General features: G+C 45.3%; 1 protein-coding gene across 1 annotated transcript in view; it reads right to left on the reverse strand.

Moving 5' to 3' along the window:
- The window catches only part of serinc4 (serine incorporator 4), a 37,974-nt gene extending 12,492 nt beyond the window's left edge, over positions 1-25,482 (reverse strand). Inside the window, exons 1-8 of the mRNA XM_039000087.1 lie at positions 25,417-25,482; positions 18,763-18,918; positions 16,137-16,304; positions 13,994-14,142; positions 11,144-11,223; positions 7,453-7,546; positions 2,140-2,351; positions 1,452-1,547 (exon numbers count right to left, since the gene is read on the reverse strand). Coding sequence (XP_038856015.1) covers positions 1,452-1,547; positions 2,140-2,351; positions 7,453-7,546; positions 11,144-11,223; positions 13,994-14,142; positions 16,137-16,304; positions 18,763-18,918; positions 25,417-25,482 — 1,021 coding nt within the window. The remainder of the gene's footprint in view (positions 1-1,451; positions 1,548-2,139; positions 2,352-7,452; positions 7,547-11,143; positions 11,224-13,993; positions 14,143-16,136; positions 16,305-18,762; positions 18,919-25,416) is intronic.
- Between the last annotated feature and the right edge of the window lie 1,892 nt (positions 25,483-27,374).

A 27,374-nucleotide genomic window follows, 5' to 3' on the forward strand; every position in this document is an offset into this window, starting at 1 on the left:
ACTTATAATTCACTGTATCACAATTCCATTGGGTCAGACGTTTACATACATGAAGTTGACTGTGCCTTTAAACAGCTTAGAGAATTCCAGAAAATTATGTCATGGCTTTAGAAGCTTCCGATAGGCTAATTGACATAATTTGAGTCAATTGGAGGTGTACCTGTGGATGTATTTCAAGGACTACCTTCAAACTCAGTACCTCTTTGCTTGACATCATGGGAAAATCAAAAGAAATCAGCAAAAACCTCCCACATTTTTTTTTTTAGACCTCCACAAGTCTGGTTCATCCCTGGGAGCAATTTCCTAATGCCGGAAGGTACCACGGTCATCTGTACAAACAATAGTACGCAGGTGTAAACACCACGGGACCACGCAGCCATCATACCGCTCAGGAAGGAGACGTGTTCTGTCTCCTAGAGATGAACGTACTTTGGTGCGAAAAGTGCAAATATATCCCACAACAACAGCAAAGGACCTTGTGAAGATGCTGGAGGAAACTGCTCCAAAACCGCCATAAAAAAGCCAGACCACGGTTTGCAACTGCACTTGGGGACAAAGATTGTACTTTTTGGAGAAATGTCCTCTGGTCTAATGGAACAGAAATATAACTGTTTGGCCATAATGACCATCATTATGTTTGGAGGAAAAAGGGGAATGCTTGCAAGCTGAAGAACACCATCCCAACCTTGAAGGACGGGGGTAGCAGCATCATGTTGTGGGGGTGCTTTGCTGCAGGAGGGACTAGTGCACTTCACAAAATAGATGGCAACACGAGGAGGAAAATGATGTGGATATATTGAAGCAACATCTCAAGACATCAGTCAGGAAGTTAAAGCTTGGTCGCAAATGGGTCTTCCAAATGGACAATGACCCCAAGCATACTTCTAAAGTTGTGGCAAAATGGCTTAAGGACCTCAAAGTATTGGAGTGGCCATCAAAAATCCCTGACCTCAATCCTATATAAAATGTGTGGGCAGAACTGAAAAAGCGTGTGCAAGCAAGGAGGCCTACAAACCTAACTCAGTTACACCAGCTCTGTCAGGAGGAATGGGCCAAAATTCACCCAACTTATTGTGGGAAGCTTGTGGAAGGCTACCCGAAACGTTTAACCCAAGTTAAACCATTTAAAGGCAATGCTACCAAATACTTATTGAGTGTATGTAAACTTCTGACCCACTGGGAATGTGATGAAATAAATAAAAGCTGAAATAAATCATTCTCTCTACTATTATTCTGACATTTCACATTCTAAAAAATAAAGTGGTGATCCTAACTGACCTAAGAAAGGGAATTCTTACTAGGATTAAATGTCAGGAATTGTGAAATACTGAGTTTAAATGTATTTGGCTAAGGTGTATGTAAACTTCTGACTTCAACTGTATGTATGTGTGTGTGTTCCAAAGTGTTTCCAATGCCCCATTTCCCATAGGGAAAAGGCTAGTGTGCCATACTTTTCTCTGGGGGCCGGCTGGACAGGGCAGACAAGGTGAGGTACATGACGTAGCAGCTGATGATGGAAGCCTGCAGGAGCCCTGAACGAGGCTGTTCTGTAGACAGAGCGAGAGGAGAGCTTGAGAACTAAGAACACACACAATTATGAGCTCTCACAAACACACACACAAATGGACAAACACACACACATACACAAAGTGGGAGGCCAGGTCGGGAAATCGGCATGACACTCAATACATGGTAAAAACATCCTGGTAAAACCCTGGCATGTATAGACAGAGGTTTCCTAACACAGTTCTGTCTGAACAATGATCGAGAGCAGTAGGAGAGATGACGTTAGATTACATGGCATCATCCACACATGGATGTTGGCTCAGCCTGAGATGGAGTAAGTGTTCCCTGCTAAGTACTGGATGACAGCCTGTTTCACATTGGTGGTGGTCTTCCAGGCTGCTGTCAGCTTTAAGAGCTTACTGGGTGACACCATGGGTTTGTGTCTGTACTAACCCTTTACTGGGCTAAACGATATCCTGATGAAATAATACCGTGTGTGTGCGTCCATTCGAGAGAAAGAGAGTGTGTGTGTGTATGCCATGTGCATTAATGTGTCCACATCTTTGTGTGTGTGTGCAAGCATATGTGTGTGTGAGAGAGAGCCAGAATGTGTGTATGCGTGTGACTGCTCACTCTGCTGTACACAGGGCGTGACGGCGATGAAGGACATGATGCCACACAGGGTCAGGTTGGTCCAGAGCAGGACCTTGTTGGACTGGCAGGCTGTGGGGTGGGTGTAGTACTTATACATGAAGGTGAAGGCCATGGTGGCGATGCTGTAGAAGAACAGGGTGGCACACATCACCGCCAGGTACCAGCGCTTGTCCTCTGCCGCCCCTGTTAACCTGAGATGAGAATCCAGAAATACACATCACCATCAACCTGAGGGGAATCCAGAAATACACACATCACCATCAACCTGAGAGGAGAATCCAGAAATACACACATCACCTTCAACCTGAGAGGAGAATCCAGAAATACACACATCACCATCAACCTGAGAGGAGAATCCAGAAATACACACATCACCTTCTACCTGAGAGGAGAATACAGAAATACACACATCACCTTCAACCTGAGAGGAGAATACAGAAATACACACATCACCTTCTACCTGAGAGGAGAATACAGAAATACACACATCACCTTCAACCTGAGTGGAGAATCCAGAAATACACACATCACCTTCTACCTGAGAGGAGAATCCAGAAATACACACATCACCTTCAACCTGAGTGGAGAATCCAGAAATACACACATCACCTTCAACCTGAGAGGAGAATCCAGAAATACACACATCACCTTCAACCTGAGTGGAGAATCCAGAAATACACACATCACCTTCTACCTGAGAGGAGAATCCAGAAATACACACATCACCATCAACCTGAGAGGAGAATACAGAAATACACACATCACCTTCTACCTGAGAGGAGAATACAGAAATACACACATCACCTTCAACCTGAGAGGAGAATCCAGAAATACACACATCACCTTCTACCTGAGTGGAGAATCCAGAAATACACACATCACCATCAACCTGAGAGGAGAATCCAGAAATACACACATCACCATCAACCTGAGAGGAGAATACAGAAATACACACATCACCTTCTACCTGAGAGGAGAATACAGAAATACACACATCACCATCAACCTGAGAGGAGAATACAGAAATACACACATCACCTTCAACCTGAGAGGAGAATCCAGAAATACACACATCACCATCAACCTGAGAGGAGAATCCAGAAATACACATCACCATCAACCTGAGGGGAATCCAGAAATACACACATCACCATCAACCTGAGAGGAGAATCCAGAAATACACACATCACCTTCTACCTGAGTGGAGAATCCAGAAATACACACATCACCATCAACCTGAGAGGAGAATCCAGAAATACACACATCACCATCAACCTGAGAGGAGAATCCAGAAATACACACATCACCATCAACCTGAGGGGAATCCAGAAATACACACATCACCATCAACCTGAGAGGAGAATCCAGAAATACACATCACCATCAACCTGAGGGGAATCCAGAAATACACACATCACCATCAACCTGAGTGGAGAATCCAGAAATACACACATCACCTTCTACCTGAGAGGAGAATCCAGAAATACACACATCACCTTCAACCTGAGAGGAGAATACAGAAATACACACATCACCTTCAACCTGAGAGGAGAATACAGAAATACACACATCACCTTCAACCTGAGAGGAGAATCCAGAAATACACACATCACCTTCTACCTGAGAGGAGAATACAGAAATACACACATCACCTTCAACCTGAGAGGAGAATCCAGAAATACACACATTGATATGTAACTGAGTGACCTAGGGTGGTCTAGCGGTCTAAGCCGCTGCCTCCGGAACACAAATACCGCCCCAGATGGCAACGCACTAGCCAAAGCAGTGTTCTAGCCAATTGCTCAATCAAAAACCATGGTCTTGGTTAAGCAAGGGTCATAGTTAAACAGGGGGACTTGAGTGCACAATGCTTGCTCTGGTGCTGACAATCAGCCAACATACTATAAAACCTAATAACATATTCATTGTAGAGTCGTGCGGTTGACTGATGAAAGGTTTATGGCACTTAAATACATAAACACATACCCACCAGCAACCATCACTACCATCATAAAGTGCAGTTTCATTAACATTAGGATTACCAATTAAATTGGATCATGACAGAGTGATGGATAATAAATTGATATTAAAATCGTTGTTTAAAATAACATTACATTGGTAAATTAAAACAACATGTGGATGCCCATTGCCTAACGGGAAATTCGACAGAGCCTCTCTCCTCTATTCCCTTTCCTCTCTTCCCTATCATCTCTTCTCTCTCTTCTCCTCTCTCTTCCCCATCCTCTCTCCTCTATTCCCTCTCCTCCCTTTCCTCTCTTCCCTCTCTTCTCTCCTTTCATCTCTTCCCTCTCTTCTCCTTTCTCTTCATTCTCTTTTCCTAAAACTCAATCTCTTTCCACTCATAAACCCAGCATGCTTGATCTGCACACCCTGAGAGAGACAAACTCAACAGACAGGGCAGCTGGTTTAGGTCAGTGACAGGGCAGCTGGTTTAGGTCATTGACAGGGCAGCTGGTTTAGGTCATTGACAGGGCAGCTGGTTTAGGTCAGTAACAGGGCAGCTGGTTTAGGTCAGTAACAGGACAGCTGGTTTAGGTCAGTGACAGGGCAGCTGGTTTTGGTCAGTGACAGGGCAGCTGGTTTTGGTCAGTGACAGGGCAGCTGGTTTTGGTCAGTGACAGGGCAGCTGGTTTAGGTCAGTAACAGGGCAAGTGGTTTAGGTCATTGACAGAGCAGGTGGTTTAGGTCAGTGACAGGGCAGCTGGTTTAGGTCAGTGACAGGGCAGCTGGTTTAGGTCAGTGGCAGGGCAGCTGGTTTAGGTCAGTGACAGGGCAGGTGGTTTAGGTCTGACAGGGCATGTGGTTTAGGTCAGTGACAGGGCAGCTGGTTTAGGTCAGTGGCAGGGCAGCTGGTTTAGGTCAGTGACAGGGCAGCTGGTTTAGGTCAGTGGCAGGGCAGCTGGTTTAGGTCAGTGACAGAGCAGCTGGTTTAGGTCAGTGACAGAGCAGCTGGTTTAGGTCAGTGACAGAGCAGCTGGTTTAGGTCAGTGGCAGGGCAGCTGGTTTAGGTCAGTGACAGGGCAGCTGGTTTAGGTCAGTGACAGGGCAGCTGGTTTAGGTCAGTGACAGGGCAGCTGGTTTAGGTCAGTGACAGGGCAGCTGGTTTAGGTCAGTGACAGAGCAGCTGGTTAGGTCAGTGAAAGAAGGAAGAGACAGAGGGCTCTATTCAGTCTGTATCAGTGAGGCATTACAGATTGCGCAATAGAAATGTAAAGATAATTTCCGATTGAGCAGACATATGCAGCACTTACCGTGAATGCAGTCTAGGTAACATTTCCCTTAAATTTCAATAACGCTGTAAAGCTGAACTTCCGTGATACGGATTGAAGAGAGAGAGAATACAGACAGACAGACAGATAAAGGTTTCTGGGAAGAGGTATACTAATCTTGTAACCCAGAACCAAATATTGCATGCATGCTGACCAGGCAGCAACTAGATTTCTGTTATGTTACATTGATGTTAAGTCTGTCATGAGAGACTAGGGCAGAGGGAACATGACCGTGTGGGACTGGGACACCATGACAGGGCTTACACACTCTTCCTGGTAACTGTATGTTTGGCTAGGAGAGGTTCCAGACACAGCAAAGCCTCTTAAGTTGCGTTAGCTACAACTCTGACATGAGGGGTTCAGCATTTAACTGACATGCCACGCACACACATACTGTATATATACACAAACACGCACAGACACACATACGCGCCTGCACGTGCGCATCTCACACACACACACATTCTTCATATACAGCAGCGAGAACAGCAGCTGGAGTTGATGTTTTACTGTAAAAATACGAAACATCTGGAAACAAGATGCCTGTCAGAGGATGAGAGGGAATGAGGGAGTGAGAAAAAGAATAACGAAAGGGGCAAGAGAGAAGGAAAGAGATTGAGAGATGGGAATAAGTGAGTGAGAAACAAAGGGACAGAGAGAGAGAGGAGAGAGAAAAACAGAAAGGAGGAGAGGGAGAGAGAGAAACAGAAAGGGAGCGAGAGAGAGAGAGAAGGAAAGACGGAGGAGAGAGAGCGAGAGAACAAATAAGAGATGTTGGACGGAGAGATGGGATGGAGGGGGAGATGAAAAAGCTACAGAGAGAGAGAGAGGGTAAGCAGTAGTAGTGTTGTTTGAGGCCCTCCCCTTGAGGAGAGTTTTTATTAAAACAAGTCTGTCGGATTTATACAGCGATGTTGGAGAGGTGAAGCAGAGGAGACAGATAGCAGGCCAGTGAGAGACTGAGCAGGGCAGTCAGAGTGATATGCTACATACTCTATGCTACATGTGTAGCACAGGAGAATGGTGAGGGGAGGATGGCTTATAACAATGGCTGGAATAGAGTGAATGGAGTGGTGTCAAACACATGGAAACCATGTGTTTGATATATTGAATTCATTCCATTCCAGCCATTACTATAAGCCTGTCCTTCCCAATGAAGGTGCCAGTAGCCACCTGTGATGTATAGGAAGTAAAGAATATGTAATTGTGCTGCACTCTTGTGCCCAGACCATGCCTTCTGAACTGCCCCTTAAAGTTGTACTGCATTGAGTTGAACTGAGTTGCAATCATGAGTTACAGACGACCCCGAATGGGAGAAATGGAAACCCTAGCCCACTGCAACAGCTGCAGAGGAGCAGTTCCTAGCTGAAACAGATCAGTTCAAGGTAACGTCCAGTCAAACTGCAGCTCCTAGCTGAAACAGATCAGTACAAGGTAACGTCCAGTCAAACTGCAGCTCCTAGCTGAAACAGATCAGTACAAGGTAACGTCCAGTCAAACTGCAGCTCCTAGCTGAAACAGATCAGTACAAGGTAACGTCCAGTCAAACTGCAGCTCCTAGCTGAAACAGATCAGTACAAGGTAACGTCCAGTCAAACTGCAGCTCCTAGCTGAAACAGATCAGTACAAGGTAACGTCCAGTCAAACTGCAGCTCCTAGCTGAAACAGATCAGTTCAAGGTAACGTCCAGTCAAACTGCAGCTCCTAGCTGAAACAGATCAGTTCAAGGTAACGTCCAGTCAAACTGCAGCTCCTAGCTGAAACAGATCAGTACAAGGTAACGTCCAGTCAAACTGCACTTGCGCTTATATGGTTGGAGGATGTGGCCTGTCCTTCTCCAACACAAGGACCCCAGCATCCACTCTCACATCCTCTGCTTCAACTGACAACTGCCCAAACTCCATATCACCTCTCATCCCCAACACACCACACTAAACCCCCCAAGACCCCCCCCCCCCCCCCCACACACGCACACCTCTCCCTGCTCTCCCTCCCCTCTCACCAGTTCTTGTTCCAGGTGTGGGCAAATGCTGTGATGAGACTGAGTTGGATGAGGATGAAGGCAAATCCTCCCACCACGCCTACGTAGTGCCAGGCTGGGAGAGAGAGATAAATGGAAAGAGAGAGAGAGAGACAGACAGACAGACAGAGAGAAACAAAAAGACAGACAGAAAGAAAGAAACAGGTTTGCTGTCTAACTCACTTGATGCAGGCCCATTCTGAATGTGTGTGTAGTCCAAATGTATGCATACTTTTAAAATTATATATACAGTCGTGGCCAAAAGTTTTGAGAATGACACAAATATAAATTTTCACAAAGTCTGCTGCCTCAGTTTGTATGATGGCAATTTGCATATACTCCAGAATGTTATGAAGAGTGATCAGATGAATTGCAATTAATTGCAAAGTCCCTCTTTGCCATGCAAATGAACTGAATCCCCCAAAAAACATTTCCACTGCATTTCAGCCCTGCCACAAAAGGACCAACTGACATCATGTCAGTGATTCTCTCGTTAAAACAGGTGTGAGAGTTGACGAGGACAAGGCTGGAGATCACTCTGTTATGCTGATTGAGTTCGAATAACAGACTGGAAGCTTCAAAAGGAGGGTGGTGCTTGGAATCATTGTTCTTCCTCTGTCAACCATGGTTACCTGCAAGGAAACACGTGCCGTCATCATTGCTTTGCACAAAAAGGGCTTCACAGGCAAGGATATTGCTGCCAGTAAGATTGCACCTAAATCAACCATTTATCGGATCATCAAGAACTTCAAGGAGAGCGGTTCAATTGTTATGAAGAAGGCGCGCCCAAGAAAGTCCAGCAAGCGCCAGGACCATCTCCTAAAGATTATTCAGCTGCGGGATCGGGGCACCACCAGTACAGAGCTTGCTCAGGAATGGCAGCAGGCAGGTGTGAGTGCATCTGCACGCACAGTGAGGCGAAGACTTTAGGAGGATGGCCTGGTGTCAAGAAGTGCAGCAAAGAAGCCACTTCTCTCCAGGAAAAACATCAGGGACAGACTGATGTTCTGCAAAAGGTACAGGGATTGGACTGCTGAGGACTGGGGTAAAGTCATTTTCTCTGATGAATCCCCTTTCCGATTGTTTGGGGCATCCGGAAAAAAGCTTGTCCGGAGAAGGTGAGCGCTACCATCAGTCCTGTGTCATGCCAAAAGTAAAGCATCCTGAGACCATTCATGTGTGGGGTTGCTTCTCAGCCAAGGGAGTGGGCTCACTCACAATTTTGCCTAAGAACACAGCCATGAATAAAGAATGGTACCAACACATCCTTCAAGAGCAACTTCTCCCAACCATCCAGGAACAGTTTGGTGACGAACAATGCCTTTTCCAGCATGATGGAGAATCTTGCCATAAGGCAAAAGTGATAACTAATTGGCTCGGGGAACAAAACATCAATATTTTGGGTCCATGGCCAGGAAACCTTAATCCCATTGAGAACTTGTGGTCAATCCTCAAGAGGCGGGTGGACAAACAAAAACCCACAAATTCTGACAAACTCCAAGCATTGATTATGCAAGAATGGGCTGCCATCAGTCAGGATGTGGCCCAGAAGTTAATTGACAGCATGCCAGGGCGGATTGCAGAGGTCTTGAAAAAGAAGGGTCAACACTGCAAATATTGACTCTTTGCATCAACTTCATGTAATTGTCAATAAAAGCCTTTGACACTTATGAAATGCTTGTAATTATACTTAAGTATTCCATAGTAACATCGAACAAAAATATCTAAAGACACTGAGGCAGCAGACTTTGTGAAAATTCATATTTGTGTCATTCTCAAAACTTTTGGCCACGACTGTACAGTACCAGTCAAAAGTTTGGACACACCAACTCAAGGGTTTTTCTTTATTTTTAATATTTTCTACAATCCAGAATATAGTGAAGACATCAAAATTATGAAATAACACATATGGAATCATGTAGTAACACTAAATTAAACATTTAAAAATTAAAAATATATTCTCTATTTGAGATTCTTCAAAGTAGCCCCCCTTCGCCTTGATGGCAGCTTTGCACACTTGGTATTCTCTCAACCAGCTTCATGAGGTAGTCACCTGGAGTGCATTTCAATTAACAGATGTGCCTTGTTAAAAGTTAATTAGTGGAATTTATTACCTTCTTAATGCATTTGAGCCAATCAGTTGTGTTGTGGCAAGGTAGGGTTGGTATACAGAAGATAACCCTATTTGGTAAAAGACCAAGTCCATATTATGGCAAGAACAGCTCAACTAAGCAAAGAGAAACGACAGTCCATCCTTTAAGACAACTTTAAGACAAGAAGGTCAATCAATCCGGAAAAGTTTCTTCAAGTGCAGTCGCAAAAACCATCAAGCGCTATGATGAAACTGGCTCTCATGAGGACCGCCACAGGAAAGGAAGACCCAGAGTTACCTCTGCTGCAGAGGATAAGTACATTTGAGTTACCAGCCTCAGAAATTGCAGCCCAAATAAATGCTTCACAGAGTTCAAGTAACAGACACATCTCAACATCAACTGTTCAGAGGGGACTGAGTGAATCAGGCCTTCATGGTCGAATTGCTGCAAAGAAACCACTACTAAAGGACACCAATAATAATAAGAGACTTGCTTGGGCCAAGAAACACGAGCGAATGGACATTAGACCGGTGGAAATATGTCCTTTGGTCTGATGAGTCCAAATTTGAGATTTTTGGTTCCAACCGCTGTGTCTTTGTGAGACACAGAGTAGGTGAACGGATGATCTCCGCATGTGTGGTTCCCACCGTGAAGCATGGAGGAGGAGGTGTGATGGTGTGGGGGTGTTTTGCTGGTGACACTGTCAGTGATTTATTAAGAATTCAAGGCACACTTAACCAGCATGGCTACCACAGCATTCTGCAGCGATTCGCCATCCCACCTGGTTTGCACTTAGTGGAACTATCATTTGTTTTTCAACAGAACAATCACCCAACCGCAACCCAATTGAGATGGTTTGGGATGAGAAGAACCACAGAGTGAAGGAAAAGCAGCCAACAAGTGCTCAGCATATGTGGGAACTCCTTCAATACTGTTGTAAAACCATTCCTCATGAAGCTGGTTGAGAGAATGCCAAGAGTGTGCAAAGCTGTCATCAAGGCAAAGGGTGGCTACTTTGAAGAATCTAAAATCTAAAATATATTTTGATTAACACTTTTTTTGGTTACTACATGATTCCATATGTGTTATTTCATTGTTTTGTTGTCTTCACTATTATTCTACAATGTAGAAAATAGTAAAAAATAAAGATAAACCCTTGAATGAGTAGGTGTGTCCAAACTTTTGACTGGTACTGTATATGAGAGTATTTTCTTATGTGTATGTTGTAAAACACATTTCCTCATCAAGAATAACATACTGTAGTCATCTATTAAATAATGAACTTTTGGCACAGAAGATTCAGAGGCAGAGGAACAGCCATTAAACATGTAGGATCTGAGACCAGTTACTGTGTCACGATGAGATTTACTGCTGCTAGAACAACACTATCCAACCACAGAGAAATTTATGGTGGCTTGACTGCAGGGTGAATCTCGTGAGATGATGAGCAGGTCTACAGTGTCCCCTATCGGTATTAAAATAGAACTGCACCTATTGCTTTCAGCTAGGCAATCCTATGTGTTGAAAGTTTAGCAATGTATTCAAAGAGGGAATCTTGATTGTGTGTCCAGGCTGCTCACCATGCAGGAAGGACTCAGTAGGGATGAAGAAAGCAGCAGTACACATCCCAAGCAGGGTGATGAACTTCAGAAACCAGAACCTGCATTAGGACCAGAGAGGACCAGTTATACGGTTGTATGCCTAACATTAGCATAATAACATGTTTTTTATATGTTTGTTTGAAACCACCTAGGGACAACTACCCGCCTACAATATATACTGCCCTATATACAGAGGACGTGCAGATGAGGAGCATCTTAGTTAAGAAGCTGCATGACACAAGGGAAGTGAATGGAGGAATAGCTGAGTAGGCAGGTCTAAGGAAAGTGAAGCTGTAATCACCTTGTATAGCCTTGATCGATTATAGTATTTCAAACCTGTACAGGTCAAAATCTGGCACATAATTTAAGTCAAAAGTCTGAGGTACAAAATGTGCTTGAATGTTGAGGGTGGGTGGTATAGGTGGTGGGGTACCTTTGAAAAAACGAATTATGTCATGACAATTATTGTTGCATATGGGATATAATGTTTAAAAATGCTTAAAGTAAGAAAAAAATAGTTAGTCACACTGATGTCAAGTTAGGATTCTGCCCCTAGTGCGCACTGAGAAGTGCCCAGGAGTTCCAGGGCCCTGTGGCCGACTGTCTGGCTTCTCATTAATAACAGCCTTATGGGAGATATTCCACAGAGGGCCAGCTAGAGGCCATGCATCTCTCAAAGCCTAACCCTCCCATCCCCAACCCCCCCCTAGAGCGCGTCACTGCTCTAATCAACACCCCTAGAGCGCGTCACTGCTCTATTCAACCCCCCTAGAGCACGTCACTGCTCTATTCAACCCCCCTAGAGCACGTCACTGCTCTATTCAACCCCGTTTAGAGCATGTCACTGCTCTAATCAACCCCCCTAGAGCGCGTCACTGCTCTAATCAACCCCCCTAGAGCACGTCACTGCTCTAATCAACCCCCCTAGAGCGCGTCACTGCTCTAATCAACCCCCCTAGAGCGCGTCACTGCTCTAATCAACCCCCCTAGAGCGCTTCACTGCTCTAATCAACCCCCCCTAGAGCACGTCACTGCTCTACTCAACCCCCCTAGAGCACGTCACTGCTCTAATCAACCCCCCTAGAGCGCGTCACTGCTCTAATCAACCCATATAGAGCTCGTCACTGCTCTATTCAACCCCGTTTAGAGCGCGTCACTGCTCTAATCAACCCCCCTAGAGCGCGTCACTGCTCTAATCAACCTCCCTAGAGCACGTCACTGCTCTAATCAACCCCCTTAGAGCGCGTCACTGCTCTAATCAACCCCCCTAGAGCGCTTCACTGCTCTAATCAACCCCCCCTAGAGCGCGTCACTGCTCTACTCAACCCCCCTAGAGCACGTCACTGCTCTAATCAACCCCCCTAGAGCGTGTCACTGCTCTAATCAACCCCCCCTAGAGCGCTTCCCTGCTCTAATCAACCCCCCTAGAGCGTGTCACTGCTCTATTCAACCCCCCCTAGAGCGCGTCACTGCTCTAATCAACCCCCCTAGAGCGTGTCACTGCTCTAATCAACCCCTCTAGAGCGCGTCACTGCCCTAATCAACCCCCCTAGAGCCGTCACTGCTCTAATCAACATCACAGCAGTGGACAGTATCACCAGCTGGTTAAAAAGGACACTGGTGCATTGGTCAGGCAGGTGAGGAAAAGGCCCACGTAGCCTCAAATAGACGTTTTGATAATGACGTTAGTACTGTACATGATGTATTAGCATAAAACACCTTAAAGGGGTAGTACATGTAGAACGCAACGGCCAGCTAGAGGCCATGCATCTCTCAAAGCCTAACCCTCCCATCCCCAACCCCCCCCTAGAGCGCGTCACTGCTCTAATCAACACCCCTAGAGCGCGTCACTGCTCTATTCAACCCCCCTAGAGCACGTCACTGCTCTAATCAACCCCCCTAGAGCGCGTCACTGCTCTAATCAACCCTCTAGAGCGCGTCACTGCTCTAATCAACCCCCCTTAGAGCGCGTCACTGCTCTAATCAACCCCTCTAGAGCGCGTCACTGCTCTAATCAACCCCTCTGGAGCGCGTCACTGCTCTAATCAACCCCCCCTAGAGCGCGTCACTGCTCTAATCAACCCCCCCTAGAGCGCGTCACTGCTCTAATCAACCCCCCCTAGAGCACGTCCCTGCTCTAATCAACCCCTCTAGAGCACGTCACTGCTCTAATCAACCCCTCTAGCGCGCGTCACTGCTCTAATCAACCCCCCTAGAGCGCGTCACTGCTCTAATCAACCCCCCCTAGAGCCGTCACTGCTCTAATCAACCCCCCCAGAGCCGTCACTGCTCTAATCAACCCCCCTAGAGCGCGTCACTGCTCTAATCAACCCCTCTAGAGCGCGTCACTGCTCTAATCAACCCCCCTAGAGCGCGTCACTGCTCTAATCAACCCCCCTAGAGCGCGTCACTGCTCTAATCAACCCCCCTAGAGCGCGTCACTGCTCTAATCAACCCCCCTAGAGCGCGTCACTGCTCTAATCAACCCCCCTAGAGCGCGTCACTGCTCTAATCAACCCCTCTAGAGCGCGTCACTGCCCTAATCAACCCCCCCTAGAGCCGTCACTGCTCTAATCAACAGCACAGCAGTGGACAGTATCACCAGCTGGTTAAAAAGGACACTGGTGCATTGGTCAGGCAGGTGAGGAAAAGGCCCACGTAGCCTCAAATAGACGTTTTGATAATGACGTTAGTACTGTACATGATGTATTAGCATAAAACACCTTAAAGGGGTAGTACATGTAGAACGCAAACTTTCATTCACATATACGCCATGGTAGTCCTCCTGCGTCTCCCCAATATAAATGAACCTTCAGGGCTACTGCTGACCCATTGTGGATGAGCGCTCTGAAGTCCTGGCTGGACTTGACATCGATGAGGAACAGCGCCATCATCAGGTAGAAGCAGGCGGTGCCAAAGCAGACCCTGTAGACCGCTGAGTAGCCAACCAGCATCTCACAGTGCCCTCCGCCATGGGCCTGGTCACACACCATGTTGAAGAAAGGCACCTGAAACACACACACACTCTGTTATGGTGTGTGTGTGTGTGTGTGTGTGTGTGTGTGTGTGTGAGTGTGTGTGTGTGTGTGTGTGTGTGTGTGTGTGTGTGTGTGTGTGTGTGTGTGTGTGTCTCTCTTTTTAAGTGTGTGTGTGTGTGTGTGTGTACATGCATGTACAGTATATGTGTGTGTAACCTAGAGGTTAGCTAGTGGAAGCCTCCAGGCCTTTCTCTGTCTGTCTTGGGAGGAAAATAGTGTACTGAGATTATCCTCTAGCCTACTGCATGTATCCTTAGCATAGCGATTAACCAGACAGTTATTGAATGTGACGCGACACAACAAACAGAACCAGTATTCTCATTGGCACACATTATGAGTGGATTTACACTACAAAGAGTGACAGGGAGAGAGTAGGTATGCATCCCAAATGGCACTCTATTCCCTACATAGTGCACTACCATGGGCCCTGGTCAAAAGCACTAGTAATCTATGGCAATCTATCGTAATTTTGGTCATTTATACTTGAATAACTTTTACAAAATGTATTCATATATAGTTTTTTTTTTATACATCTGTCCATATTGTTCATGAGTTTCTAGTGGATAGAACATACGGCTCAAGAGAAAATAGCCTAAATTAATGGAAAAAGCATCTAACCAACAATGGCATTATTTGCAATTAACTCTGCAACTCTTCCAACTGTTTTTCACAACTGCCACCAGTTTGATGCCAAAACACTGACAACAAATAAATACATACTGACATAGTAAAATAAATAGTGTGTAAAAACAAATATAAAGGATATTTCATGCTGAAATCCTCATGTTAACACTAATGGTATTCACTAAGTTGATGGTTTTTATTTAGGATAATGTTTTACAGCTTTGTTGTTCTATTTTTTATTTGAAAATCATCTCATTTAATTCATTCATAACTGTTACACGATAAGGCCACAGAGGGACAGAAATAATTAGACACATGTAGTACCCAAAAGGCCCACTAGATGTCTTACATCAAATCCTTTCAAAGAAACCAAATTCTGGTAGTTTACTAATAAACTTTGAAAGTTTCCAGTGATATACCTTCCCTTTGCAACCCTACTTCTTACTGACTCTTTTTGTGTGTGGATGGGACCAACACTACCTAGTGAAACGTACTTAGCCGACTACATACTACACTTGCCTGATATCCAAACGGGAATCCATGTTCTGTTTCTCTCCTAAATGTTTCGCTACTACACATTCAAAAAATCAGTCTGGCCCTTGGATGGCACACATAAGACGTGGAATGGCACGCGTGAGACGGGACGCGTGAGAGGTGGGATGGCACACATGAGGCCATTGGAGAGGGACTTGCTATAGTGAAGCGTGGGGATATGTTTTCCCAAATGCAATAGATAGTGTAAGGACCCTTCCCTTTCTATGTCATCCTATTGGTTGTGTAGTGATTAGCAAGTTTGCCTATGGGCTAGAAAGACCAGGGTTCGAGACCTACAAGGTGCTGCTGTTCTAATGCACTAATTCAGAGCTCTCCAATCCTGTTTCTGGAGAGATACCCTCCTGTAGGTTTTTCCTCCAACCCCAGTTGTAACTAACCTGATTCAGTTTATCAACCAGCTAATTAAATAGAATCAGGTGCACTAGATTAGGATTGGTAGAAAAAACCTACAGGACGGTAGCTCTCCAGGAACAGGGTTGGAGAGCCCTGCACTAATTTACACAACAAGACATTTCATTTAGTTACTCTCAAGGTGCACGTTTGCCGGCCTTCGCTACAGTAGTAATGTACTAATCTTGGTTAACCCAGGACTCAAATCTTGCATATTAAGTAGTGTGACCACAATAGATTACTCATGTACTAATGTAATTGAATCAGGACAGGAACACTTTATAGCACCTCAGAGCAAACAAAGTGCTCAGACATTGATGGAACTTTGTTGATCCCCAAAGAAGGACATGACATCAGACACTCACATTGTCCCGGACAGCCTCGGAGACAGTGCGTGAGAGCATGAGACAGGAGACGGCGCAGGCCATGATGTGGAAGAGTGTGTACATGATCCTCGTGCTGGACGATGACTTCACCGGGGGGCAGAAGGAGCAGCACAGTGAGCATGGGGCCGGGCCACAGCAGCAACATATCTGGGGAGAGGAGAGAGATATGTTCACATATGTAGAGGAGAGGAGAGGAGAGGAGAGGAGAGGAGAGGAGAGGAGAGGAGAGGAGAGGAGAGAGGGGAGGAAACCCATCTGGAGAGAGGAAGAAACCCATCTGGAGAGAGGAAGAAACCCATCTGGAGAGAGGAACAGGTGAGGAGTCAGCTCAACAATAGAGTGACAATGCTCAATATATCCTAGGAGATGAGAGAGATGCTCAATATATCTGAGGGAGGGGGAGAGAGGGATTTTCAATATAAATTATATATGAGAGCTGTAACTGGGAGGAGATGAAGAGAGAGATGCTCAATATATCTATGAGAGGAGAAGAGAGATGTTCAATATCTGTGAGGAGATGTGTAAATTCAACAATAAAGAGATTATACTGCACGTAACCAATTGGATCTAAACCTTGGTCATCATCAACCACTCCAACACTCCAACGTCAACATATTTGATTGATGGAAAGGAGAGGGGTGTTTAGCATATTTTAGGATGGAGTGGTGTCAACATGTTGTCTGTGCATCAGAAGTCAACTGAACATAGCCTTACTGCTAGACAGAAAGCTACATAACTGAAGGAAGAGAGAGAGAGGTGATGAGTGAGTGAGTGAATGAATGAATAAATGCATGAATGAATGACTTTGATCATCCCTCAAGAGGAAATTCTTTCCACAACTCACCAAAGGTGCACATAACTGCCTACAAATTCAGCAACATCTAATTCACTGTAGTACCACAGAGAACACATGACGCTCTCAATAACCAAGTAATATTTGTATGAGGGGACACCTTTTACACAGTGAATGAACTCAGTGAACTATTCTCAGAGGAGCTTCCCCTTGATATGAGGGTTTTGGGCAGGTGATTGTTGCGTGTTACAGGTGGTTGAATGTAGTCCAAACACACAGAATATCTGATCCGCCTGGAGTCAAACCAATTTATAGACTAACAGCATTGTATTGTAGTACACTGTGTAGAACTGCTTGTCCCGTTTTAAGTCGTTGTTATCTGGGATTTTACTGGGGGTGGGGGGGTTACTGGATGAGGGAGGAGAGTCTAAACACAAGCAGAGACTGTTTCTTTGATAAACATCCAGAACTGTAGATGAAAGCTATCCTATCTATCTATCGATCGATCTATCTGTATCTCTCTAATCTCTCTAATCTACAACAGAAAGCTGGTTCACTAGGTCAGTGTAATTTGTAGAGTGGCTAGGTCATGTTGGATTTGTGGGACAATGACTCACGTCTTTCCAATATGAGATAACCTGCATTGTTGTATCAAATGTATATCTTGCCAATAACACTTCCGAGTCCAATAGACCTAATATTAATACAGGACACAGCCTCAGGTCTCAAGCGGAGGGGGTGGAGAATGGGGCAAAATGCAATGAGACACAGTATAGACTACTGTACAACGGGTGTATTGATCTCTATCCAACATAGAACACCTGATACATTGTAACAGATACTGGCATCTGCTAGTTCTGGATCTGATACGCATTAACAACAGGCCAGGCCAGTTAGGTACAAAACAATAGCCATGAGAAAGTGAAGATGTGTTTTAACACATCAACTATTATGTGTTAAAGTTATGTTTTAACACAACAACTAATATAGCTATGTTTAAACAAAACAACTAAAATAGCTATATTTTAACACTGTAATGGGTGCGTGTTGGTGGCAGGGAAGTCAGGCGCAGGAGAACGAACTTGGTATAAACGGAGTCGTTTAATAAAAGTTAACAAAACTCAAAAAAACAAAATATATAAAATAATCAAAGTGGGTACAAAACCCATCGCGCACCAACACATAACTTGCACAAACATACAATCCCTGACAAGGACATGAGGGGAAACAGAGGGTTAAATACACAACATGTAATTGATGGGATTGGAACCAGGTGTGATGGAAGACAAGACAAAACCAATGAAAAATGGATCAGTGATGGCTAGAAGATCGATGACGTCGACCACCGAACACCACTCGAACAAGGAGAAGGGCCGACTTGACAAGGGCCCCCAAAGACACGGAGGGCGAGGAGCAGGGCGATCCGGATGGAGACGGTGGAACTCTCACAGCATAGAAGGATCCAACATGTCCTCCACCGGAACCCAGCATCTCTCCTCCGGACCAGACCCCTCCCAGTCCACGAGGTACTGAAGGCCCCTCGCCCGGCATCTCGAATCCAGTATGGAACGAACAGAGTACGCCGGGACCCCCTCGATATCCAGAGGGGGCGGAGGAACCTCCCACACTTCAGACTCCTGGAGCAGGCCAGCCACCACCGGCCTGAGTAGAGACACATGGAACAAGGGGTTAATGCGGTAACCTATAACATACCTCGTTCACTCTCCTCAGGACTTTAAATGGCCCCACAAACCGCGGACCCAGCTTCCGACAGGGCAGGCGGAGGGGCAGGTTTTGGGTCGAGAGCCAGACACGGTCCCCCGGGGCGAACACCGGGGCCTCACTGCGGTGACGGTCTGCGCCAACTTTCTGGAGCAGCACTGCGTGCTGAAGGTGGACATGGGCGGCATCCCATGTGTCCTCCGCGCGCCGGAACCAGTCATCCACCACAGGAGCCTCAGTCTGACTCTGATGCCAAGGAGCCAGAACCGGCTGATACCCCAATACACACTGGAAGGGTTAGTTGAGGAGTGGCGGAGCGAGTTCTGGGCCATCTCTGCCCAGGGCACGAATGCTGCCCACTCTCCCGGCCGGTCCTGGCAATAAGACCTCAGAAACCTACCCCACATCCTGGTTAACTCTCTCCACCTGCCCGTTACTCTCGGGGTGAAAACCTGAGGTAAGACTGACCGAGACCCCCAGATGTTCCATGAACGCCCTCCAGACCCTCGACGTGAACTGGGGACCCCGATCAGACACAATATCCTCAGGCACCCCGTAGTGCCGGAAGACGTGAGTAAACAGGGCCTCCGCAGTCTGTAGGGCCGTAGGGAGACCGGCCAAAGGGAGGAGATGACAGGACTTCGAAAAACGATCCACAACGACCAGGATCGTGGTGTTACCCTGTGAAGGTGGAAGATCGGATATGAAATCCACCGACAGGTGCGACCACGGCCGTTGTGGAATGGGTAAGGGTTGTAGCTTACCTCTGGGCAGGTGCCTAGGAGCCTTACACTGGGCGCACACCGAGCAGGAGGAAACATAAACCCTCACATCTTTAGCCAAAGTGGGCCACCAGTACTTCCCACTAAGACAGCGCACCGTCCGGCCGATCCCAGGATGACCAGAGGAGGGTGAAGTGTGGGCCCAATAGATCAGCCGGTCGCAGACAGCAGATGGAACGTACAGACACCCAGCTGGACACTGAGGGAGAGCGGGCTCTGCACGTGACGCCCGCTCAATGTCCGCGTCCAGCTCCCGGCACCACCAAGCAAGAGGCGGGGAGTATGGGAGTGGGATCCATGGGCCTCTCCTCTGTGTCATACAGCCGGGACAATGCGTCTGCCTTAACGTTCTGGGAGCCTGGTCTGTACGAAAGGGTAAACACAAAACAGGTGAAAAACATGGCCCACCTTGCCTGGTGAGGGATCAGTCTCCTCGCCTCCCGGATGTACTCCAGATTGCGGCAGTCAGTCCAGATGAGAAAAGGGTGTCTAGCCCCCTCAAGCCAATGTCTCCACACCTTCAAGGCCTTGACGACAGCCAACAACTCCCGGTCCCCCACGTCATAGTTTCGCTCCGCCGGGCTGAGCTTCTTCGAGAAGAAGGCACAAGGGCGGAGCTTCGGTGGCGTACCCGAGCGCTGAGAGAGCACAGCTCCTATCCCAGCCTCGGACGCGTCCACCTCCACTATGAACGCCAAAGAGGGATCCGGATGGGCCAGCACGGGAGCCGAGGTAAACAAAGCCCTCAGGTGACTAAAAGCCCTGTCCGCCTCAGCTGTCCACTGCAAGCGCACCGGGCCCCCCTTCAGCAGTGAAGTAATGGGAGCCACTATCTGACCAAAACCCCGGATAAACCTCCGGTAGTAGTTGGCAAACCCTAAGAATCGCTGCACCTCCTTTACCGTGGTGGGAGTCGGCCAATTACCCACGGCTGCAATGCGGTCACTCTCCATCTCCACCCCTGACGTGGAAATGCGATACCCTAGGAAGGAGATGGACTGTTGGAAGAACAGGCATTTCTCAGCCTTGACGTATAGGTCATGCTCCAACAGGCGACCAAGCACTCTGCGCACCAGGGACACATGCTCGGCGCGTGTAGTGGAGTATATCAAAATGTCATCAATATACACCACTACACCCTTCCCATGCAGGTCCCTGAAAATCTCGTCTACAAAAGCTTGGAAGACTGATGGCGCATTCATCAACCTGTACGGCATGACGAGGTACTCATAGTGCCCAGAGGTGGTACTGAAAGCCGTCTTCCACTAGTCTCCCTCTCGGATACGCACCAGGTTGTTACCGCTCCTGAGATCTAGTTTGGTGAAGAAGCGCGCCCCGTGCATTGACTCTATTGCTGTGGCTATGAGCGGTAGCGGGTAACTTTACCTCGCCGTGATCTGATTTAGACCCCGGTAGTCAATACACGGACGCAGACCTCCCTCCTTCTTCTTCACAAAAAAGAAACTCGAGGAGACGGGTGAAGTGGAGGACCGAATGTACCCCTGACGCAGGGATTTGGAGACATAGGTTTCCATAGCCTCCGTCTCCGCCTGTGAGAGGGGATACATGTGACTCCTGGGAAGTGCAGCGTCTACCAGGAGATTTATCGCACAATCGCCCTGTCGTTGAGGTGGTAATTGAGTCGCCTTCTTTGTAGAGAAGGCGAGAGCCAAATCGGCATATTCAGGGGGAATGCGCACGGGGGAGACCTGGTCTGGACTCTCCACCGTAGTAGCACCAACGGAAACCCCTAAACACCTACCTGAGCACTCTCGCGACCACCCCGTGAGAGCCCTCTGTGGCCAAGAAACAGTGGGGTTATGACAAGCTAACCAGGGTAGGCCCAGCACCACGGGAAACGCAGGAGAGTCAATAAGGAAGAGACTAATTCTCTGACCCCCCCCCCCGCGTCACCATGCCCAAAGGAGCGGTGACCTCCCTAATCAACCCTGACCCTAATGGTCGACTATCTAAGGCGTGAATGGGGAAAGGCACATCCACGGGAAAAATGGGGATCCCTAAACTATAGGCTAAAGCTTTATCAATGAAATTCCCAATCGCGCCTGAATCGACGAGCGCCTTATGCTGGGAATGCGGGGAAAACTCAGGAAAAGTGACAGACAAACATATGTGCAACAGAGGACTCTGGGTGAGGATGGTGCCAGCTCACCTGGGGTGACGCCAGAGCGCCCTGCCTGCTGCCTCGATTCCCAGAGGAACCCACCCGCACCAACCGGCAGTATGACTTCTGCGGCCACAGATAGTGCACGAGCGGGAACCCCCTCCGGTCTCCCTGCGCACCGCCCCTCCCAGCTCCATGGGTATCGGAGAGGGGGTGCGGGAGGATGGAACCACCAGACCCCGATCTGAACATCCACAAGTAGCCAGCAGGTTGTCCAACCGGATGGACAGGTCCACCAGCTGGTCAAACGAGAGGGTGGTGTCTCTGCAGGCCAGGTCCCGACGAACGTCCTCGTGTAGACTGCAGCGGTAATGATCAATCAGGGCCCTGTTGTTCCATCCTGCGCCGGCAGCCAGGGTCCTAAACTCCAGGGCGAAATCCTGGGCGTTCCTCGTCTCCTGCCTCAGATGGTAGAGGTGCTCACCCGCCGCTCTACCCTCGGGTGGGTGGTCGTAGACTGCCCTGAAACGGCGGGTGAACTCCTCAAACTGGCCCACTCCAGAGCTTTCCCGGTGAGGCACGAGACGAGAGCGGACACCCTCTCACGGTCCGATGGAGCTGGGTGGACCGTGGCCAGATAGAGGTTTAATTGAAGGAGGAACCACTGGCAGTTGGCAGCACTCCCGTGCTGCCAGGAGGGACGGATCCCACTGGGTTCAGGCGGGAAAGGGGCGCTCAGGGGAGACACCGGTTGTGCTGGTGGAGGCGCTGGAAGAACTCCCTGTCTCTCCCAGCGGTCCATTGTCTGGACGACGCGCTCCTCCACCTCTATGGCCGGGGTACCTTCTCCTGCTGACTCCATAGAAGGGTCGGTGATTCTGTAATGGGTGCGTGTTGGTGGCAGGGAAGTCAGGCGCAGGAGAACGAAGTTGGTATAAACGGAGTCGTTTAATAAATTAACAAACCTCCAAAAAACAAAATATATAGCATAATCAAAGTGGGTACAAAACCCGTCGCGAACCAACACATAACTTGCACAAACATACAATCAAACAATCACCGACAAGGACATGAGGGGAAACAGAGGGTTAAATACACAACATGTAATTGATGGGATTGGAACCAGGTGTGATGGAAAACAAGACAAAACCAATGGAAAATGAAAATGGATAGGTGATGGCTAGAAGATTGGTGATGTCGACTGCCGAACACCGCTCGAACAAGGAGAGGGGCCGACTTCGGCGGAAGTCGTGACAAACACAACAATTAATATAGCTATGTTTTAACACAACAACTAATATAGCTATGTTTTAGCACAACAACTAATATAGCTATGTTTAAACACAACAACTAATATAACTATGTTTTAACACAACAACTAATATAGCTATGTTTTACACAACTACTAATATAGCTATGTTTTAGCACAACAACTAATATAATTATGTTTAAACACAACAGCTAATATAACTATGTTTTAATACAACAACTAATATAACTATGTTTTAACACAACAGCTAATATAGCTATGTTTTACACAACTACTAATATAACTATGATTTAACACAACAGCTAATATAACTATGTATTACACAACAGCTAATATAGCTATGTTTTACACAACAACTAATATAGCTATGTTTTACACAACTACTAATATAACTATATTTTAACACAACAACTAATATAGCTATGTTTTACACAACTACTAATATAGCTATGTTTTAGCACAACAACTAATATAGCTATGTTTTAGCACAACAACTAATATAATTATGTTTAAACACAACAACTAATATAGCTATGTTTTAATACAACAACTAATATAGCTATGTTTTAGCACAACAACTAATATAGCTATATTTTAACACAACAATTAATATAGCTATATTTTACACAACTACTAATATAGCTATGTTTTAACACAACAACTAATATAATTATGTTTAAACACAACAATTAATATAGCTATGTTTTACACAACTACTAATATAACTATATTTTAACACAACAACTAATATAGCTATGTTTTAGCACAACAACTAATATAGCTATGTTTTAACACAACAACTAATATAGCTATGTTTTAGCACAACAACTAATATAGCTATGTTTAAACACAACAACTAATATAGCTATGTTTTAACACAACAACTAATATAGCTATGTTTAAACACAACAACTAATATAACTATGTTTTAACACAACAACTAATATAGCTATGTTTTACACAACAGCTAATATAGCTATGATTTAACACAACAGCTAATATAGCTATGTTTTAGCACAACAACTAATATAGCTATGTTTTAGCACAACAACTAATATAGCTATGATTTAACACAACTACTAATATAACTATGATTTAACACAACAACTAATATAACTATGTTTTACACAACAGCTAATATAGCTATGTTTTAGCACAACAACTAATATAATTATGTTTAAACACAACAGCTAATATAGCTATGTTTTAATACAACAACTAATATAGCTATGTTTAAACACAACAATTAATATAACTATATTTTAACACAACAACTAATATAGCTATGTTTTACACAACTACTAATATAGCTATGTTTTAGCACAACAACTAATATAATTATGTTTAAACACAACAATTAATATAGCTATATTTTACACAACTACTAATATAGCTATGTTTTAACACAACAACTAATATAGCTATATTTTAACACAACAATTAATATAGCTATATTTTACACAACTACTAATATAGCTATGTTTTAGCACAACAACTAATATAATTATGTTTAAACACAACAGCTAATATAGCTATGTTTTAATACAACAACTAATATAGCTATGTTTAAACACAACAATTAATATAACTATATTTTAACACAACTACTAATATAACTATGATTTAACACAACAACTAATATAGCTATGTTTAAACACAACAGCTAATATAGTTATGTTTAAACACAACTACTAATATAACTATGATTTAACACAACAACTAATATAGCTATGTTTAAACACAACAACTAATATAGCTATGTTTTACACAACTACTAATATAACTATGATTTAACACAACAACTAATATAACTATGTTTTACACAACTACTAATATAACTATGATTTAACACAACAACTAATATAGCTATGTTTAAACACAACAACTAATATAGCTATGTTTAAACACAACAACTAATATAACTATGTTTTACACAACAACTAATATAGCTATGATTTAACACAACAACTAATATAGCTATGTTTAAACACAACAACTAATATAGCTATGTTTAAACACAACTACTAATATAACTATGATTTAACACAACAACTAATATAGCTATGTTTTACACAACAGCTAATATAACTATGTTTAAACACAACAACTAATATAACTATGTTTAAACAGAACAACTAATATAGCTATGTTTTACACAACAGCTAATATAGCTATGTTTTACACAACTACTAATATAACTATGTTTAAACACAACAACTAATATAGCTATGTTTTACACAACAGCTAATATAGCTATATTTTACACAACTACTAATATAGCTATGTTTTTACACAACTACTAATATAGCTATGTTTTAGCACAACAACTAATATAATTATGTTTAAACACAACAGCTAATATAACTATGTTTTAATACAACAACTAATATAACTATGTTTTAACACAACAGCTACTAGCAAACGTATCATGAAAATATGGGACTCAATGTCTTACTAAACAGACAGCAATCCAAACACATTCTCATTCATGTTTAACGTCTCCATATTTCCTCTTATATGTTCTCTCTTTCCCTCCCGCCAACTCTCTGTCATTCAGGACTCTGTCTCACCTGGTAGGCAAACATGTTGAGGAAGAAGCTGTAGATGCCACTCTGGTGCATCTCCTGGGCTGTCATCCGTTCAGAACCCTCCAAAACTGACAGCTTTGGGTGTTAGATCACAGACCCTGTGAGGACGACATCCTAAAAGTCCCCAGAAAAAGATCCTCTAACATCTAAAACAGTACAAATTGTTTTCCCAAAATAAGTACCGGCGTTACAAAACAAAAGCGCTACTTGTGGTTGTGCAATCCAACTTCCAACGGGTCACCAGGGTAGCTGTTCCTGAGTTCTTCTCTGCTATATCCTGGATCACATGTAACACAAAGACACATCCAACCAACCTTGCTAAATCTCAGCATCAACCTCAATCCAACTTCGGGGGGATAGAAAGTGTCCGGGTATTTATTTGACTCATATCCTGTGTGCTCTCTTTTTGCTTCTGTGTCGGGCGCTGTCAGAAGAGTTGGAGAGAGAGGTGGTGATGATGAATGCCCTCACCCCCTCCTCCTCCTGCTCCGCTTTACCCTGGCAGATTAGGCAGAGCCAGGGAGCGAGGGAGAGAGGGGGGCGGGGCATGTGTTAGTCCCATCTGTCCCTCCCTTCCCCCAGGGCCCTTGCTCCACTGCTCCAGAGACAGCCTCCAGGCCACACACACACACACACACACACACACACACACACACACACACACACACACACACACACACACACACACACACACACACACACACACACACACACACATGGCAGAAGAGTACAGTAGACTATAAAAAATGCTGGTGATCTGTATGTTTGTAATCCATGTTTACAAAGATGGATTTGCTCTATGTTTTGGCCTAGTGGCCTCTCTCAAGACAAGAGAAGGACTGCGTTCACAATCTTATCTGGAGTACAGTAGCCCACACAGGTTGTTTACACAGGGAGGGAGTACACAGAGAGAGAGTGAGCCAGAATAGATTTGGGTCAGTGTGCAGGGCACTGTGCCAGGATAATCCAGGGAAGTTGTACAGTCCCCTCAGTCTCAGTTAGTGTGACCTTCATCAGTCCCTCTCTCTCTCCCCGACCCTGCCGCAGACTAACTCCATAACCCAGACTGGGTTATCATCGTTCGGCTGCAGAACAGTTCTTATTGGGGCTACTACTCTACGACAGCATAGGCCTAACTCATCAGTGGTTCTCAAACCTTTTGGGGTTGTGTGACCCAACTAGGGCCTGTCAAATGTTCTTGTTACAGACCAAGTAAACATAACAAATTCTACCAGAACACAGGTTTTAGCCACCTGTAGCCTATAAAGAACTGTCAGCAACTCAAAACATTTGGAAAGTATTCAGACCCCTTGACTTTTTCCACATTTTGTTACGTTGCAGACTTGTTCTAAAATTGATTAAATAATTTCCCTCCCTCATCAATCTACACACAATACCCAATAAAGATAAAGCAAAAACAGGTTTTTAGATATTTTAGCCAAAAATATTTAAGAAATACTGAAATGTAACATTTACATAAGTATTCAGACCCTTTACTCAGTACTTTGTTGAAGCACATTTGGCAGTGATTACAGCCTTGAGTCTTCTTGGGAACGACGCTACAAGCTTGACAGACCTGTACTTGGGGATTTTCTCCCATTTTTCTCTGCAGATCCTCTCAAGCTCTGTCAGGTTGGATGGGGAGTGTCGCTGCACAGGTATTTTCAGGTCTCTCCAGAGATGTTTGATTGGGTTCAAATCCGGGCTCTGGCTGGGCCACTCAAAGACATTCAGAGACTTGTCCCAAAGCCACTCCTGCGTTGTGTTGGCTGTGTGCTTAGGGTCGTTGTCCTGTTGGAAGGTGAACCTTCGCTCCAGGCTGAGGTCCTGAGCGCTTTTGAGCAGGTTTTCATCAAAGGTCTCTCTCTGTATTTTGCTCCGTTCATCGTTCCCTTAATCCTGACTAGTCTCCCAGTCCCTGCCACTGAAAAACATCCCCA

Source organism: Salvelinus namaycush, chromosome 1, assembly GCF_016432855.1.
Source record: "Salvelinus namaycush isolate Seneca chromosome 1, SaNama_1.0, whole genome shotgun sequence".
Classification (NCBI taxonomy): domain Eukaryota; kingdom Metazoa; phylum Chordata; class Actinopteri; order Salmoniformes; family Salmonidae; genus Salvelinus; species Salvelinus namaycush.